Source organism: Apodemus sylvaticus, chromosome 13 (assembly GCF_947179515.1).
Source record: "Apodemus sylvaticus chromosome 13, mApoSyl1.1, whole genome shotgun sequence".
Lineage (NCBI taxonomy): Eukaryota > Metazoa > Chordata > Mammalia > Rodentia > Muridae > Apodemus > Apodemus sylvaticus.
Window position 1 is genome coordinate 74,167,562 of NC_067484.1, and position 16,968 is coordinate 74,184,529.

A 16,968-nucleotide genomic window follows, 5' to 3' on the forward strand; every position below is an offset into this window, starting at 1 on the left:
TAGCAGAACACTGGCTTACAGGCAGCTAGGATGAGGGTCCACACCCACAGTGACACACCTACTCCAACAGGGCCACACCTTCTAATAGTGCTATTCTCTGAGCCAAGCATATACAAACTGTCACAAGCAACAACCACCACTTTACTAAACCAGTGATAATCCCCAACTACATGTTTATCCTTATATCCAGATTAGTGTAGTTCTCAGTCCTCATCAAAAAAACGTCAACTGACTGTTAAAGAAAACCTAACTCACAACCAATTAAAATACGGGGAACAAGAGCTCATGTGGAACTCAGTGCCCACAGATAACCCACAGGGACAACACATTTCCTGTTCCTACAGCTCTGAGATTGTTGTGGAGAAGGGGCAGAAGGATTATATGAACCAGAGGAACTGATTTGCTCTGAGATTTTTATCTCCTAAACTAGGCTTATCAACAAGACCTAAAAAATGTACCAACAGACATGCTCACATGGAAGGGAGAAAACTGGGGTCACAGCGCTAGACAAAAAAATTACTGATAACTAGGGAAATCTGAGAGTAGGTAAAATGATCTTCCCTGGAAAGAGCTGCCCAGTCACCATTAGTTATACAGAACCAAGCGGCCAGCCCTGAGATCATGAACACACTGGCAACATATGAACAGGGCAGGCTGCATTTAGAAACATGTCTGTGTAGCAATATTTATATATGTATATGTAACAATAATTTAAAAAGAGGCCAAGAATTTCAAAGAGGGAGGGGAGGGTGCATGGGAGGGGCTGGAAAGAGGAAAGGGAAGGAGAAAATGAGATACTTTAATTTCAAAACAAAAAAAAATTATTAAAAACAACCGATGATGCAGAAACAAGCTAGACTAGTTATGATGCCGTGGAAAGACAAGACTAAGCTATAACCAGTGATTTCAATAAACTCAATTAGAATAAAAAACAATAAAATAAAAGTCTAATCCTGAAGGCTGAGAGATGGTTCAGCTGGTTTGCTGTGAAGGATGCAGACCTGAGTTTAAGGTGTAGAAACCATGGGAAAAAGGTGGGCATAGCACCGTGTGCCTGTCATTTCATCAGACAGGAACGAGCAAATTCCTTGGCCTCACTGGCCAATCAGCCTAGTCAAAATAGAAAGCTCTAGGTTCAGTGACTGACACTTTCAAAAAACTGAGGTGGTATGCATGCATATTGAACACAGACACACAGACGCACACATCCAAGTAAACAAAGTCAAATTCAGAGTTGCTTTGAAAATCAACAATAAGAAAACAATTCTACCACCTTTGACAGGAAGGCCTGGTCATATGGGCTGCAAATTCCTCAAAGGCTTTTGTGTGACATGTCACTTACCAACTGGGATATTTGAAGTGGTCACAGCAGTAGCATGGGATGAATGGGAGGGCATTGTCATGGTAACAATTGTACTTGTGGGAGCTTGTGTGTGCGACACAGATCCTGAAAAGAGGGCAAAAAAAAAATCCTCAACAGCAGTTTCCCTGTACACATTCCAGACTCCTAAAGACCCTGGGAAAGCTCTTGGGGAAAGATAAGGCGTTTTCCTCTGACGGTGGAAATGAAAAGCGAGCCCAGCACACTTGCCTTCTGTCTGACACTGACAGCAGGACCACTGACTCACCAGCTGTGGTTGTTGAAGGAAGCGTGTTGGTTGCCAGAATAGGTGCGACTGTAGCTGCAGCCACTGGTGTGCCAGTACTGAAGATGGTTTTCTGTGAGGGGACCCCATAACACAGTTATATACAAGAACATTTCCTACTCTACGCAGTCTAAAAGTGCTGACTAATTTCAGACCCTTTAACAAGTCAACACAGTTCCAGTTTACCTCACAGGCGTTTTGCCCAGTCTTACCTGAGCCATTGTATGGAGCTGCTGCTTTGGGGTCCCTAAAGCAGGATGAGAAGGTAGTGTGATTCTGGTTGTCACATCCCGAGACTGTGCAGGACGCTGGATACTAATGGCTGCAGATGGCGGATGCTGGATAGACAGCGTGGGGCGACTGTAGGGAAGAAGGTTCCACATAACTCACAAGCTCTCCACAAACACCACACAGGTAGTTAAGGACGGCATCTTGTCCTTATGATCATACAAATTTTACTTTCATTTGTAGTTAAGACAATAATGAAAGAAACGGTGCTTGGGTTTCTTTCTTGTGGCTGGCTGCAAATTTGCTTCAAAAGGTAGCAATATATACCAAAAAATGTATACATTAGCTTGTAGTCATGATGCAGTTAATACTTAAGAATTTCTTATGCATTTATTCATCTGTGTATGTAGGCACACACATGAACAGAGTATGAGTGAAGATTAGAGGATAATCTGTAGGAGTTGTTCTTCTTCTACGAGGTAGGCTCTGGGATTATGCTCAGGGTATTAGGTTTAGAGGGAACTTCATATTTTGAACCACTTTTCTGTTCCACCATTTCCCCCTAATGCTGAAGAAGGAACCCAAGGGAGTCTAGCGTATGCTAACAAGGACTTTACCACTACTTAAATTTGAGGCTCTGGTCTTTCAAGACAGTGTCTACTTTGTTACCCAGACTGGCCCTGAACTTGAGATCTTTGCCTTCTAAGTTTGAGAATTTTGAATGTACTCTATCATACTTGGTGACATTTGAAAAAACATACTTATAATAATCACAGTTTGCTGTGGAGAATTCCAAAGACAGACAATGAAGTTCTCATGTTACGAATTTTTGACAAGTTTCCTAAGGAAGGATTACAAATAACTATGACTGGTCTGCACAGACACTTAAAGTCCTGACCTTTCTCCTGGCTGGAACCTCTAGAAGAGCAGCTAGTGCTCTTAACCACAGAGCCCTCTCTCCAGCACCCTTAAACCAGTCTTAAAGGAGGAAAAAAAGGACTTCTAAGACAACAGAGGAAACAGCAGTGTTTGGTGCAGCAGCATTTCCGGAGAGAGCACATGCCACACCAAAGCTGTCCACACTGCGTGAATAGACCACACTGTATGAACTGTGCTGTTCCAGCCATGTGGTTGGGAACCAATTTTATGAAGCTCAAAGTGTGACCAGTCACATCCCAATTTATATCTGCTACCACCCCATGTCTGAAGCACCGAAAAACTGCCTCCAAGGGAAAAATAAAACAAACTAGAACTCACACCAAAAGTAAAACTAAAATAAAAGGTAAAGAGAAGGGAGCAAGCAAGCTGGTAACTGAGAACTGGGGCGGCAAATGCTTCTTACATGTGCTCTTATGTGCTGGAAGCACATGAATTCCAAGTACACAGACAGGCGGGGGAGGGGAGGGAGAGGGTTAGGCAGACGGTGGTGTGGAGGAAACAGGGATATTTACTAGGCCATGTTTACAATGCTTTGTCTTTGAACAATTTCAGACAAGCAAATCTAGCTTTATGCTAAATTATAATAAACTACAAGGATGTCCTAAAAAAGTAGGCGGCCTTGCAATGGCAAAGAGGAGAAGCACGAGGAACCTGCAAGCGTGTGTTAGATAAGGACAGTGATACTGTTCCGGGGATCTCAGTTAGAGACACAGGATTCACACGGTAGAATAAGAAAACTATAAGTTGTCCTCTGACTTCCATGTGTGCCATGACGTGTATCTCACATACATGTGAGCACATATGTATGAACATACAAATAAAATGTAGTAATAATTTTAAAAAGAGGTGGTACTGTACCTCACAGAGGAAAGAATCACTTTTAAGTGACTTCTGAACACTTTCACCTCTGGTTAGTGGGATGTAGACTGAGAACAGAGAGAGCTTTTCCCTGAGCTAATTCAGTCATCTATTGGCAGCAATCATCTATAAAGGACTAAGTGACAAGAAGATTCACAGCTTTGATCTAATATATCACAGATTATCATATGATGAAGAGCAAGGACTTATATATTTTAAGGAAGCAACATTTTTAGTTTAAGGAAAAGATACGTATCCCTGAAATCTAAGAAAGCAAGCCAGGACACGCTCGGGAGGGGAGGGGGAGGGGAGGGAGAGGGTTAGGCAGACGGTGGTGTGGAGGAAACAGGGATATTTACTAGGCCATGTTTACAATGCTTTGTCTTTGAACAATTTCAGACAAGCAAATCTAGCTTTATGCTAAATTATAATAAACTACAAGGATGTCCTAAAAAAGTAGGCGGCCTTGCAATGGCAAAGAGGAGAAGCACGAGGAACCTGCAAGCGTGTGTTAGATAAGGACAGTGATACTGTTCCGGGGATCTCAGTTAGAGACACAGGATTCACACGGTAGAATAAGAAAACTATAAGTTGTCCTCTGACTTCCATGTGTGCCATGACGTGTATCTCACATACATGTGAGCACATATGTATGAACATACAAATAAAATGTAGTAATAATTTTAAAAAGAGGTGGTACTGTACCTCACAGAGGAAAGAATCACTTTTAAGTGACTTCTGAACACTTTCACCTCTGGTTAGTGGGATGTAGACTGAGAACAGAGAGAGCTTTTCCCTGAGCTAATTCAGTCATCTATTGGCAGCAATCATCTATAAAGGACTAAGTGACAAGAAGATTCACAGCTTTGATCTAATATATCACAGATTATCATATGATGAAGAGCAAGGACTTATATATTTTAAGGAAGCAACATTTTTAGTTTAAGGAAAAGATACGTATCCCTGAAATCTATGAAAGCAAGCCAGGACACGCTCGGCTGGCATACACGAGAGAGTGAGTTCATGTCCCAGCGACCCAAGGCAGACAGGGAGATCCCAGAAACATAAAGGGCCAGCCAGCCTGCCCTATGTGATGGAGCTGTAGGCTAACGAGAGACTGTTAGTACCTGAAGACAGACTGACTGACTGTCAAGGTGTCCATACTCTGTATGTGGGCACCTATGCCCATAGACACACACGCCTTTTTTTTTAAATATAAGAAAGGAAAAACATATATTTCACTTGAAATTCTTAGTTCACGGAAGAGGACTCAAGGAAATGCCACCCTAGAACACCTTAGAACCCAGTCCTTAGATTCGAATGTTACTTTTCACTAGAACACAGCATGTCTGAAAAACTGTTATTTTCAAAACCAGAGAAGCAGAGGAAGTGAGAGTGAGCTTGTGGTATTACATATTAAAAAGAAGCACTCAAAGATGAGTAGTTACCAAAGGGACAGATGGGGAGAAACAGGAGGACAGAGAGGCAACTTCTGGGACAAATGTGGGTGGGCGGGGAGGGTATGTGTGTGGGTTTTCAAACCCAGTGAATAAATGGAACACACACGAAATCATTGCTGAAAACCTTCTCTGCTAAATGCATTGAGTTGTCAAGTGAGATCATCCAGGTAGGAATTGCTCTATAACTTGTTAAGTTCTCTGATACTTTATTATTGAATCATAAAGTGGTCAACATTTTCCCTCCTCCCAAGTTACATAGAGGAAATCAAAATCTCTTTTGTTTTTGAGGCAGGGTCTAACTATGCCGCTTAGCTGGCTTTCCAACCTGTCACAGAGCCTACGCAGATTCTGGAATCGCTAGTGTCCTGCCTCAGCCTCCTGACTTCTTTGGGCTGGTGAAATTAGAGGCAGACTAGCTCGGAGGGCTAGAAGCCAAGGCAATAGGGCTAAACAAGGAACTGAAATATGGGTCAGTGAGTCCCACATATAGTATACTGCGACCCACGGAAGAGACACTCTGTTATTTGGAGCAGCCCATCTTCAACCGCAGGATAGAAGCAGTGGCCAAGAAAACTAACATAAGATACTGGGTCTTAAAACTCAGTGTATTGCCTTGGCTAGAAAAAGAACAAATTAGAGATGGTTCATTTAGAATAAACAAAATTAAATTAAAAAACTCAAAGCCAGACATGGTGGCTCACACCAAAAATCCTTGTAGCTGGAAGGCACAGGGATTGCTAAGAGTTCCAGGCTAGCATAGCAGCATAATAAAGTTCAGGTCAGTCTGGAGCCTATGGAATGAGGAAAGAGGGAGGGAGGGTTGGGGGAAGATCAGAAGTGTGTATGTGCGTGTGCGTGTGTGTGAAACCGCAATCTTCTGATACTCAAGGAAGTAACTGAATCTATGAAACAAAAACAAGACAAACACATACTCACAGGAAGGCAACAAAAACCAATGCTCAGAGGTCAAGACAGAAGCAGGAGATACCTGCTTTTCAGGAATGATGACACAATAAGGAGGTCAACATGCTGTAGGGAACACAGGAAGGAATTGTGCATGCTTGTGGTCCAAGCTGCCTTGGGCTGAATGGGTGTGGCTAAACGCTTGAACAGAGAAGTCTGAGATCAGTTTGAGAAGTTTGAGGCAGGCAGGCCTCTGTGAGTTTCAGGCTAGCCAAAATCTACACAATAAAACTCTGTCTTAAAGAACCAAACCAAACCACATCAAACCACACCAAACCAAACACATCAAACCACACCAAACCAAACCAAACCAAACCAAACCAAACCAAACCAAAGAGGACCATAAGCATACCTTAAAGAGAAAAAGCTATTTAAAAAGAGCCAACATAGAGATAATTGGGCACCACTTCCTAAATAAAGTGGAGTAGAAATAATATAGAAAGAATTCAAGAAAACTTATTTTTTTCTTCCCAAGAGAGGGTTTCTCTGTGCAGACCTGGAGGTCTTGGATCTCCATCTGTAGACCAGGATGGGCTCAAATTTATAGAGCGCCTCCTTCCTCTGCATCTAGAGTGCTGTGATTAAAGGTGTGAGCCACCATGCCTAACTAAGAAAACTTTTTATAAATACCACTGTATGCTACAGATTGAAAAGGTATATTATATTTAAAAATGAACTACATGTAACAGTCACAACAAATCATATCTTAGGGATGGTGTTATTGCTAAGCAGGGGTAGCATGCTTCCCGTGTATGCCTGAAGCCCTTGGTTCAAAGCTCAATACTGGGGAAAAAAGTTGCTGAACTCCATAAAGTAACATGTGTAATAAGTCACACAAGTAATTAAAGTCTTTCGAGGTTAGCTTCAGACTTCTCTAGAGCTGCCACTCAGCTTTAGAAGACAGAAGTACCTGTGAAGTACTCAGAGAAAGAATACAGAAACAGTAACACAAATACAGAAAACCAGCCAGAATACAGAAGAGTATAGCAACTAACCCACGGTTGAAGTAACAAGGAATGAATCTGAGGACATGAGAAGTCACACTATTGCTCCTCCACAATAAGAACTATTTTAGAGCTGGAGAGTTGATCTCACATAGGAGTATGTGAGGTGTGCGTACACACACACACACACACACACACACGATCCTTTTTTTCGAAGAAACACAAATTTTATCAATCAAGTGACAAAATAGAGAAAGAAACTGGTCAAAGGATGGAGATAAAGTACTGAATGTACTTATCCAGAGGAGGAAGCCTCCCACCTCTTGTTTTACATCTTAACTCTGAACCAAGTTCATCATATTGGTTTCTCTTCTTTGAGAGTTTGGGAGAATTCTATGGCACCACACAGGCTGGATTGGTCTGTTTATACTTGCTATCTCTAGATTACAAAGAAACTGGGTATTAGGGATTTATTATAATTATAGATGCAAGTAGGAAAAAAAACCTGATAATTAAGTTTTTTTTTTTTCTGTGTAATTTACCAGTGTATCTCTCATGCCAAGAGCAGTGCCTAATTAGGAGGCAATACTCAAAAGCTTGTGTGACTGAATACTCAACATTCATTTGGCAAAACCAAAGACCATTTTACTGAAATACTCAGAAATATACAGAAGATACTTTAATAACTTGACTTAAAAACAAGGCCATAAACCTATTTTTCATTGCACATCCAAGTCAAATTTCATTATACCACTTGAATGTAATAAAATTATAGCTAATATAAAATTAAAACAATAAAACAGTATGCTGGGTAGTTGTTTCTGTATCCCTTAGGCAATATATTTTATCACCACAAAATATCTATCTTAGTACAGTGAACTAAGACTCAGGGAGGTTTCAAAAGCCCATGGCCAGCTCAGAGTCTGTCTCCTGGCCCCACCCTCACCGGCTCCCCACCAGCACTAGCTCTGCTACCATGCTTCCTGCTGTGAGGGCAATGACCCTGTCAGCAAGCCACCAATTAGTGCGTTCTTTTGTAAAGTCACCTTGGTTATGGTGTCCCAGACAGTAGGAACAGAAGTCCTAAGTGCTGCATCTCAACTAGCAATTCCTGGAAGTTCTATTCTAGGCCTCTTCATTTCGCCCATCCTGGATACACTCAAGACATAGCCCACATGTTAATAAACCGAAAGCTCATGACTTCTAGTGCAGGGACCTTGTACTGGCTAGTTTCATGTTGACACAGGCTGGAGTTATCACAGAGAAAGGAGTTTCAGTTGGGGAAGTGCCTCCATGAAATCCAGTTGTGGGGCATTTTCTCAATTAGTGATCAAGTGGAGAGGGCCCCTTGTGGGTGGTACCACCTTTGGGCTGGTGCTCTTGGGTTCTATAAGAGAGCAGGCTGAGCAAGCCAGGGGAAACAAGCCAGTAAGAAACATCCCTCCATGGCCTCTGCATCAGCTCCTGCTTCCTGACCTGCTTGAGTTCCAGTCCTGACTTCCTTTAGTGATGAATTACAACGTGGAAGTGTAAGCTCAATAAACCCTTTCCTCCCCACTTGCTTCTTGGTCATCATGTTTGTGCAGGAATAGAAACCCTGACTAAGACAGGCCTCTTCAGCCACCCACTGACAACCACCTTAGTTGCTTCACAGATAAAAGCCAAATTCGTAACCCTGGCTGGGGTTACGCGCACTCAGGTTCTAGTCCTAGCATCGTATCTTGTGGGTCTCACCAGCTGGAACGCCAGCCACCTCTAGGGTTCCTGACACCACTGGCCTCTGCAGGTTCCTACACACTCATGTGTACATACCTATACACAGACACACATATTGAGACATATTAAAAATAAATTTAAAATTATCCAAGTTCACTAACAAAAAGGCTATACACTCACCCCTCATCAACCAGAATTAATCTCTACGGCTTGGTAGTTTTTCTTAAAAACAGGTCCCGATGTTAGGATGTCACCCAGATTAGTCAGTCGCAAATGCCTGGACTCAAGTGATCTCTCTCTTTACCTCCTGGCTATCTGAGACGATGGGCGCACAGCACAGCACAGCTCCCTCCCCCCCCCCCCCAGCTTTCCTACCCACTTCTTCATTCTGTTAGCATCCCCTTTCAAACAGCCAACCATGCCATGGTACCTACCCAACTTGTAACTTGTCTGCAGCAAAAGGTACGCATCATATCTTTAATCTGTTTTTGGAATTTATACTCCCCTCACGTAGGTGTATGCTCACTGCCCCCAAGAACACTCCCAATGCCGCTCTGAACCGCAGCACATGCACTTTGCACTACCATGTGGCACCTCTAGACAACAGTGATGAACAAGGCCTGAAATACCTTGGCTCATAATTCAAGGAAGTATGCTGAGAACAGCACTGCTTTACTGGACAACGTTTTCTACTCTCACAGAAACATACTCTAATTATGAAAAATGAAGACTTTAGCCGGGCAGTGGTGGCGCACACGTTTAATCCCAGCACTTGGGAGGCAGAGGCAGGCAGATTTCTGAGTTCGAAGCCAACCTGGTCTACAGAGTGAGCTCCAGGACAGCCAGGGCTATGCAGAGAAATCCTGTCTCAAAAACAAAAACAAAATAAAGAAAAATGAAGACTTTAAATACCTTCTTACCATTCTTTAGCATCTTAGTATCAAATTAGGATGTATACTGTGGGAAAGGGCCTGATCTGAAAACTGCAGCTTGATAACCTCAAGACTTGCCCAAAGTCATTATATAATGTTAAAGTTTCTATATCGCACAGGAACATTTGTCAGACAGAGGGTGGCAGAAGTTTTTGTCAAGTATATATTTATATATTACATGTCAATAGCAACACTAGGCAATGCTAGGGAGACCCGTCAGGGTAAAAGCACTTGCTGTGCAAGCAGGAGAAGCCAGGTTTGAATCCTCAGAACCCTCATCAAAGGAGAAGAAGAAGCCTGACTGACTGGAACCCAGTGCTCCTACAGAGAAGGGAGGCAGAGGCAGGAGGACGCCTGGAAGATCACTGTTAGTCTATGTGCTGAGAAGAAAATAAGAGCCCTTGTTCCCGACGAGGTGGAAGGTGAGGCTAGACACCGAGGTTGTCCTCTGATCTCCACGCTCTGTGGCGCCCGCTCACCCGTTCAGATACACATGCACAGCATGTGGAAAAAGCCATACGGAATCCTACTGCCTTGTATGCTAATGAAAAACAAAGGGGCTGGAGAAATGACTCAGTGGTTATGAACACTGCCTACTCTTGCAAAGGTTCAGTTCCCAGGACCCACGTGGTAGCTCACAACCACCCACAATGGTGTGGACCCCAGGGAATCCAATGCTCTCCTCTGCCTACCACAAGCATTAGGCATGTTACATGTGGTGCACATACATACATGTGGGCAAAACATTCATATCCACGAAACAAACAAAAATCTACAAAACCAAAACAAACATAAAAATCTGTTTGAGTTCCTAATTTGAATTTCATGATAAAAGCAATTAAATGAATTATAGTTAAAAAATTATGGGATTAGAATAGAATTTCCAACAATTTTGCAAATAAACCTAATTTTTTAAGCCATTCCTTAGTACATATTACATAAATACAGTGAAATACTGAAGAGGCTCTGTGTCAGGTGAAGGTATACTGAGCCAAGAGTTAATTAGGTAAAAATATATAGTATATCCACCTCATTACTGTGAAAACTTGCATTCATCTTTAATAAATGGTAAAATTATTATGTACATACTAAAGAGTTAAAATACATTTCACTTTTTTAAAAAGATTTTTACTCTGTGTGTGCCCTTGAGGGTCAGAAGAAGAAATTAGGTCCCCAACAGTTGGGAGTTACAGGTGGGTGTGAATTGTTCAACGTGGGTGCTGGGAACTAGATTGAGGGTCTCTGAAAGAGTACCAAGTATTGATTGATTCATTCATTCATTCACAACAAGTACTCTTAACTGATGAACTATCTTGCCAGTACCATAAAATACATTTCTTTATGATTTATTATCAGTAAATGTTTGGTGTGTGCACTTATTTTATATACCTATATATCCAAGGTTATGTGAAATTTCTAGAAATGAAAAGTTTAAGAAGCCCTGATGTAGAGTTCAACTTAGAAAAGAGCATTTATTTACAGAGTCCAATAAAGCAGAAGGAGAGGGAGATGACACACGACCCATACCTGAGGGCTGAGTCGGCAGCGTGTGCAGCTGTCGTAGTGATGACGGGAGACTGGGCTCTGGTGGCTGAGACTGTCGCTACTACAGCAGGAGGGATCGGGCTGGAGGTGGTCACAGGTGGACGAGACTGCAGCGGAGAGAAAAATACTTCACTTAAGGCAGAAGGCAAAATAAAACACAGCAAGCCAAATATGAAAACTCAGTTTTGAAACATGAGCCTGGTTCTAAGTCTCCTTAATTTTTTATATATTCCACATACATAATCCTGAGGCTTAAATGTCATTAAAGGTGTGTACCACCATACCAGGCTATATTTGCTTTTAAAGACCAGCTAACTCACAAATATTACCTTTTTGATCCCTGAAAGTACTAGACTTTCTACCTTGTCTATATAAGTAAGTTAGATGCATCTTTCAAAGATTACATCATCTATAAAGTCCAGTTCATGCTCCATGTCTTCGAAGTCCTTAATTTTAGAAGCACTAACTCTTACCCTTTTTTTTTTCCCTTTGAGATTTAAAAACAGTTCTTTTCTTATGTGTATGGGTATCTTGTCTGCATGAACATTTGTGTAGTACATGCACACAAGGCATGTGGCAGTCAGAAGAGGGCACTGGATCCCCTGGAACTGAAGTTACAGACAGCTGTCAGCCACCATGAGGGTACTGAGAATGGACCTAGAGCCTCTGCAAGAACAGCTAGTGCTCTTAACTACGGAGCCATCTGTTCTCAACATGCATCTCCTGGTGACACAGCACAATTCTATATGCACAGACTGCTGAATTCCTTGAATAAACATAAGCAGGGTTCAAGTGTAGCTCAGCTACTAGAGCGCTTGCCTGGTATGCAAGAGGCCTTGGGCTTGATTCTCAATATGGAAGAAGGTGATTGTGTGTGTTTGTGTATGTGTGTGTGTGAGTGTGTGCGCGTGCGTTAGGGGGACTGCCAGAGATGCATTTAGTAGTTGAAAGCTACCTGAAAAGGGAGACATTTATTTCCATGCATAAAATGTACATAAACCTTTTCAGTGCTCACAGAGCTCTCTCCAGTGACCATCCTTCTCTATCTCAGCTAGCCTTTCCTCAGCACTGTAGCCACCACGGTTTTTCCTGCTCCTTTCAATCTCTAGCACCAGTGGTCTTACTTGTCACTTTCCCATCAAATTCTTTTTTTTTTTTTTTAAAGATTTATTTATTTATTATATGTAAGTACACTGTAGCTGTCTTCAGACACACCAGAAGAGGGCATCAGATTTCATTTTACAGATGGTTGTGAGCCACCATGTGGTTGCTGGGATTTGAACTCAGGACCTTAGGAAGAACAGTCAGTGTTCTTAACCGCTGAGCCATCTCACCAGCCCTCCCATCAAATTCTTATTGTCCCTGCTCTACACTTGCACTGCTCAAAGGGCATCCTCCAAACTCTGCAAAGCTTTGAAAACTCAACAGAGAGAAGTAACTGAGGCTATGGAGCGCTCCAGTGTCTGGCCGAGCACAGCTGTGGTAAGGTACAGAAGCCATGCTGGCTGAGCACCCGAACCCACGTGCCTGGATTGGCTGGTGGATGAGGTGCTGCACTGCTGGCTGGGCCGTAGCGGCATTTGGCAGCTGTGACGTTGGCCTCAGGACTGTGGTCACTTTAGAGCTGGACATCACAGCAGCAGCTGCTGCACCTGAAAAGACAAAAGTTATCAGTAGGGTCTGCAGAAGCATTACTGAATAAAGCCAATTCTATTCCCTAGGAAAGGCATAATGGCCAAGGACTGGACAGCATGTGGGTTTTCAGCACCAGTATACTACTACATACACTTCCTTTATCACCAAAAAAATTAAGAAAATGTGTATTCAAGGAATATGTGTTTTGTTTTTAAATTTGTTTATATGCATTTTAGGAGGTACACAATTGATTTGCTTTGCTGCTACAAGAGCAGCACAGTATGGTGCCACTATCTAGATTGTGTCTAACACATTTGTCACTAGTAATGTCAGCTTCTCATGCTGCCTTTGTGACCTTAGTGCAGACATGTACAGTGTAAAAAGGCAAACAGTGTCTTAGCATTTCCATTAAGGCAGCCTCAAAAGCACAGGCTCCTAGCAGTCAGGGAGCAACTGCTGGGAACTGGCTTGGGGCAGCTCTGAGGAAACCTGCTTCCATTTGTCTGATGTTTTTTCAACAATTTCTAACTCTTGTAAATTCTAATGGAAGGCTAAAACTCCTTAAATTTACTACAACTTATTTTAACTTATACGAATAAATCAATCTTATTGCAATGGACATTAAAATTTTAACAAACATTGTCAGTAAACACTATCACAAGAAGCCAGGTGTGGGTCCAACCTTGTAATCACAGTAATGGGAAGGGAGAGGTAGGTCAGTTATTTGAGTTGGAGGCCCACATGCTATGGAGCTCCAGGCACATCAGGGCCATACTGCAAGACCCTGTCACAAACACAACACAATACCACCAGCCATGGGTAGTGTACCTGCAATCAGCATTTAGGAGGAAGCTGCAGGAGGAACAGAGTCTGAGACCAGCCAGGGTTACCTAGGAAGATGGCCTCAAACGACACCAAGAAACTCTCTTCCTTCAGATTTGCACAGACTTTTGTACATCTAATGTAACTGCAGGAGGCACACAACACACCACGTTGGAGATCGGTTCTGTTGTAGGTTGATCTCCACTGCCTGTAACTTCAGGTTGACTGTGCACACATTCTGCCATCCTGTCCTCCAGCAATGTCTGTTTGCTATTCTATTTCCAAACTGGAGCACAAGTGCAGTGGTTACCTCGAGGTAAGTGGGAAGCTCCAATGTGAAGAGGGGGCCCAGGAGCATTGCTGCGGATTATGGACATCTGAACATTTGTAGTCATAATGTGATGCAGGTTACTGGGATGCCCCTGGAAGAAACAGGAGAGAATCCAATCTTCACAAGGATGGTCTTAGCTACTGCCTACAGAAAGTCAGTTTCCCTCAAACTGGGTCAGGTTGTTCTTGAAAATAAAAAAAAAATTAAAAAAACTCCCCCCTTCCTTTCTGCGGTTTTTCCAGGGCAAAAGCATGTATGGTTCAAGGGCTGCACACTGATGTACAGCCTTGCGTCAGGTCACTCCTTTTGGATACTGAGTATCGTCTGCAGCTATACTACCCTGCACACGCCCAATTTCAACTGAGAGTATCCCAGGGAGGGGCTCTGGAGCCTTTTCATCTACTGTGCGTTAATAACAACCCCTATATATGAGCAGGTCAGAAGTGAGTATACTTAATGAGTTATTAGACCCCAGCTCCAGACGAGACCCCTGACTGCCTATTTTTAGTAACTCATATCTGCACCAGTCTTTTATTGTGTTCTTCCATTCCTATTCACAGGCTTATTTTACCCCACCACTCTATGTTTCTTTTTAAAATAGATCTTTATATCCATTATTTTTTTTATGCTAGTTAATATTTCTAAATTCATGTCAGTTAATCCAACAGATAATGACTTTAAGGTCTTCAGTTCATTCCTAAAGTATTCCAGCACACTGACATAAGTTCATCTCAGATGACATTTCCAGACTTCTGGAAAGTACATGATGTTAAATTGAGAACAAGATGGCATCTTTTTTAAATATTAATGTCTCTTGAAAAAACAAAGGAAAAATTTTGAGATTTAGCTTTTTCACAAGTAATCGCTACAATTCAAAGCATTTAATAAATCAACTATACATAATGGAATACAATTAAAATTTCAAGTTAAAACAGCAGCATTTAATGTAAATATTCACAATTAGAGGGCAAAGAGAGCCTGCTACACATCTACAGTCCTCCAGGAAAACCTGGGATGCTTCCAACCATAGCGCTGGGAGGTAGTCTGGCCTCCTCAGTACCGGCTCCTTCTAGTCAAGCACATGTAGACTGTAACCCTTCGAGGACAAAGACTGCTCATGACTATGTGTGATTTTACACGTAAGGGAGTACAGTAGCTGGCACAGGATATGCTCAGCAGATAGACCTAACCACTAAGCAGCCTGGGTGTTACTCCTTTTGATTTCAGCGCTATTATCTCTCTATGGCTATCTGTAACCATTTAATGATTCAGGACACGGCCTAATGCATCCCTGGAGTTAACTACATAAGGATCAACAGCTAGCAGTGTACTTAGAAAACTAACAAGTCAGGAGGAGACAAGAACCTGTTGTCCACTGATTGTTGCCACAGGAATGGCTGACGCTTGAGGGATGCTGCTCTCCATGGTAACAGTAACCTGTCCTGGAACTTTCGGGGGAAGTGACATGGTAGAAGGGGGAGCAGGAGCAATGGGACGGCTAGGCATGGTGGGCTTCGGGGGTGGCTGCAAATAGAAAACCACAGGACACATGTCAATAGCTTCGCTCTAGAGGTGCATTTTACTTTAACAGCACACAAGTGCAGTCTGCAGAGTGGCATACAAACGAGACAGGTCATATGGCTCACCTGTCAGCATTGCTTTTCTGCAGAACTACTGGTGCTTTATAGTATAGAGGACAAAACGTACAAACACGCTAAACATTTTACTCAGAGTCACACAGAAAGTACAAAGCAGAACTGGCACTAAAGCCTGGAATTGTACTGCTCACACTATATGCCTTGTCTTCTACACAATCCTGCCTCTCACATCTGCACAGAAGGCAACAGAACTCTCAGTAACTAAACTTTAACCCAAGTAATACGGAGAGCAACATGCTCAGATACGACCCGGTCTGCTACTGAAGCAAACCATGGAGGGCCAAGATAAATCTCACTTAGCATATATGTAGTTGAACAATTATCAACAGATTATACCACACAATCAGATATGGTGGTAAACACCTATAATCCCTGCAAGTGGGAGGCGGACACAAGAAGATTGTCCCAAGTTTCAGGCTAGCCTGGTCTACATGGGGAGTGCCAGGCCAGCCTACAGTGTACACTTCATTTTAAAACAAATGAGAAAATTGATAAAAATACACCAACAAAAAAGGGTAACAGAAAACTCCTGGGATACCAAGTGCCCAGGACAGTCTCATCACTGCAGAAGAGTAAACCTCTACAGTGAACACTGAACTGACAGCCCGAGGGGAGGAGCTGACGCAGCACTCTAGGGTACAACCTAAAATTCCGTTAGCTTTGCTCAAGGGCAAGCTGTCTTCAGCTGTGGTTCACTGTGAACTTTAAACTGTTACCTTCATAAGTCCTTCCGAAAAAGAGAGTGGTACTGCTGGTGTCAGGTGTGCTGGCGGGGCTGTCACTGCGACAGGAGTGGCTGAGGCGACAGCATGGTGTGCGGGCAGCATCTGTACCTGTGGATAGGGCCTTACCACAACTGGCTCCTGCTTCTCTTCCCGGGGCGGCAGGGAGCTGCTAGGACCCACGTGCTCCCTTGTACCAACATCAGCATCTCGGCCAGCCTCATCGTTAACTAGTAAAGATATTAAGATGGAAAAGCAATATTACAGTTCTTTCTAAGGTTAATCAGTATAAAACAGAATAGTCCTTGCTGTTAAGCTCAGGATTGAAATAGTGAACAATTCTTTGTGACACTGTTTTCTTTATGGAGAAAGGATCTCACTATTGAAGTCCAGACAAGCCTCTAATCTGCGATCCTCCAGTCTTAGCCTCTAGGGTGCTGGGTTACACATGTACGCCATGACCAGTTCTCACATACAGTTTTCTGTAGTCTTGTTATATGACCTGGCTGACTTGGAACTCATTATGTAGACCTTGTTAACCCCAAACTTGCAGTAATCCTCTGCCTCGC

General features: G+C 42.7%; 1 protein-coding gene across 4 annotated transcripts in view; it reads right to left on the reverse strand.

The window, feature by feature from the left end:
* Sap130 (Sin3A associated protein 130) overlaps nucleotides 1-16,968 on the reverse strand; it is a 73,424-nt gene that overhangs the window by 44,748 nt on the left and 11,708 nt on the right. For 3 of the 4 annotated variants that reach the window (XM_052155197.1, XM_052155195.1, XM_052155196.1), the window contains exons 3-10: nucleotides 16,394-16,629; nucleotides 15,385-15,543; nucleotides 13,999-14,110; nucleotides 12,759-12,883; nucleotides 11,214-11,338; nucleotides 1,859-2,006; nucleotides 1,629-1,719; nucleotides 1,343-1,447 (exon numbers count right to left, since the gene is read on the reverse strand). In XM_052155197.1, coding sequence (XP_052011157.1) covers nucleotides 1,343-1,447; nucleotides 1,629-1,719; nucleotides 1,859-2,006; nucleotides 11,214-11,338; nucleotides 12,759-12,883; nucleotides 13,999-14,110; nucleotides 15,385-15,543; nucleotides 16,394-16,629 — 1,101 coding nt within the window. The remainder of the gene's footprint in view (nucleotides 1-1,342; nucleotides 1,448-1,628; nucleotides 1,720-1,858; nucleotides 2,007-11,213; nucleotides 11,339-12,758; nucleotides 12,884-13,998; nucleotides 14,111-15,384; nucleotides 15,544-16,393; nucleotides 16,630-16,968) is intronic. The other variant, XM_052155198.1, reaches the window with a different exon arrangement.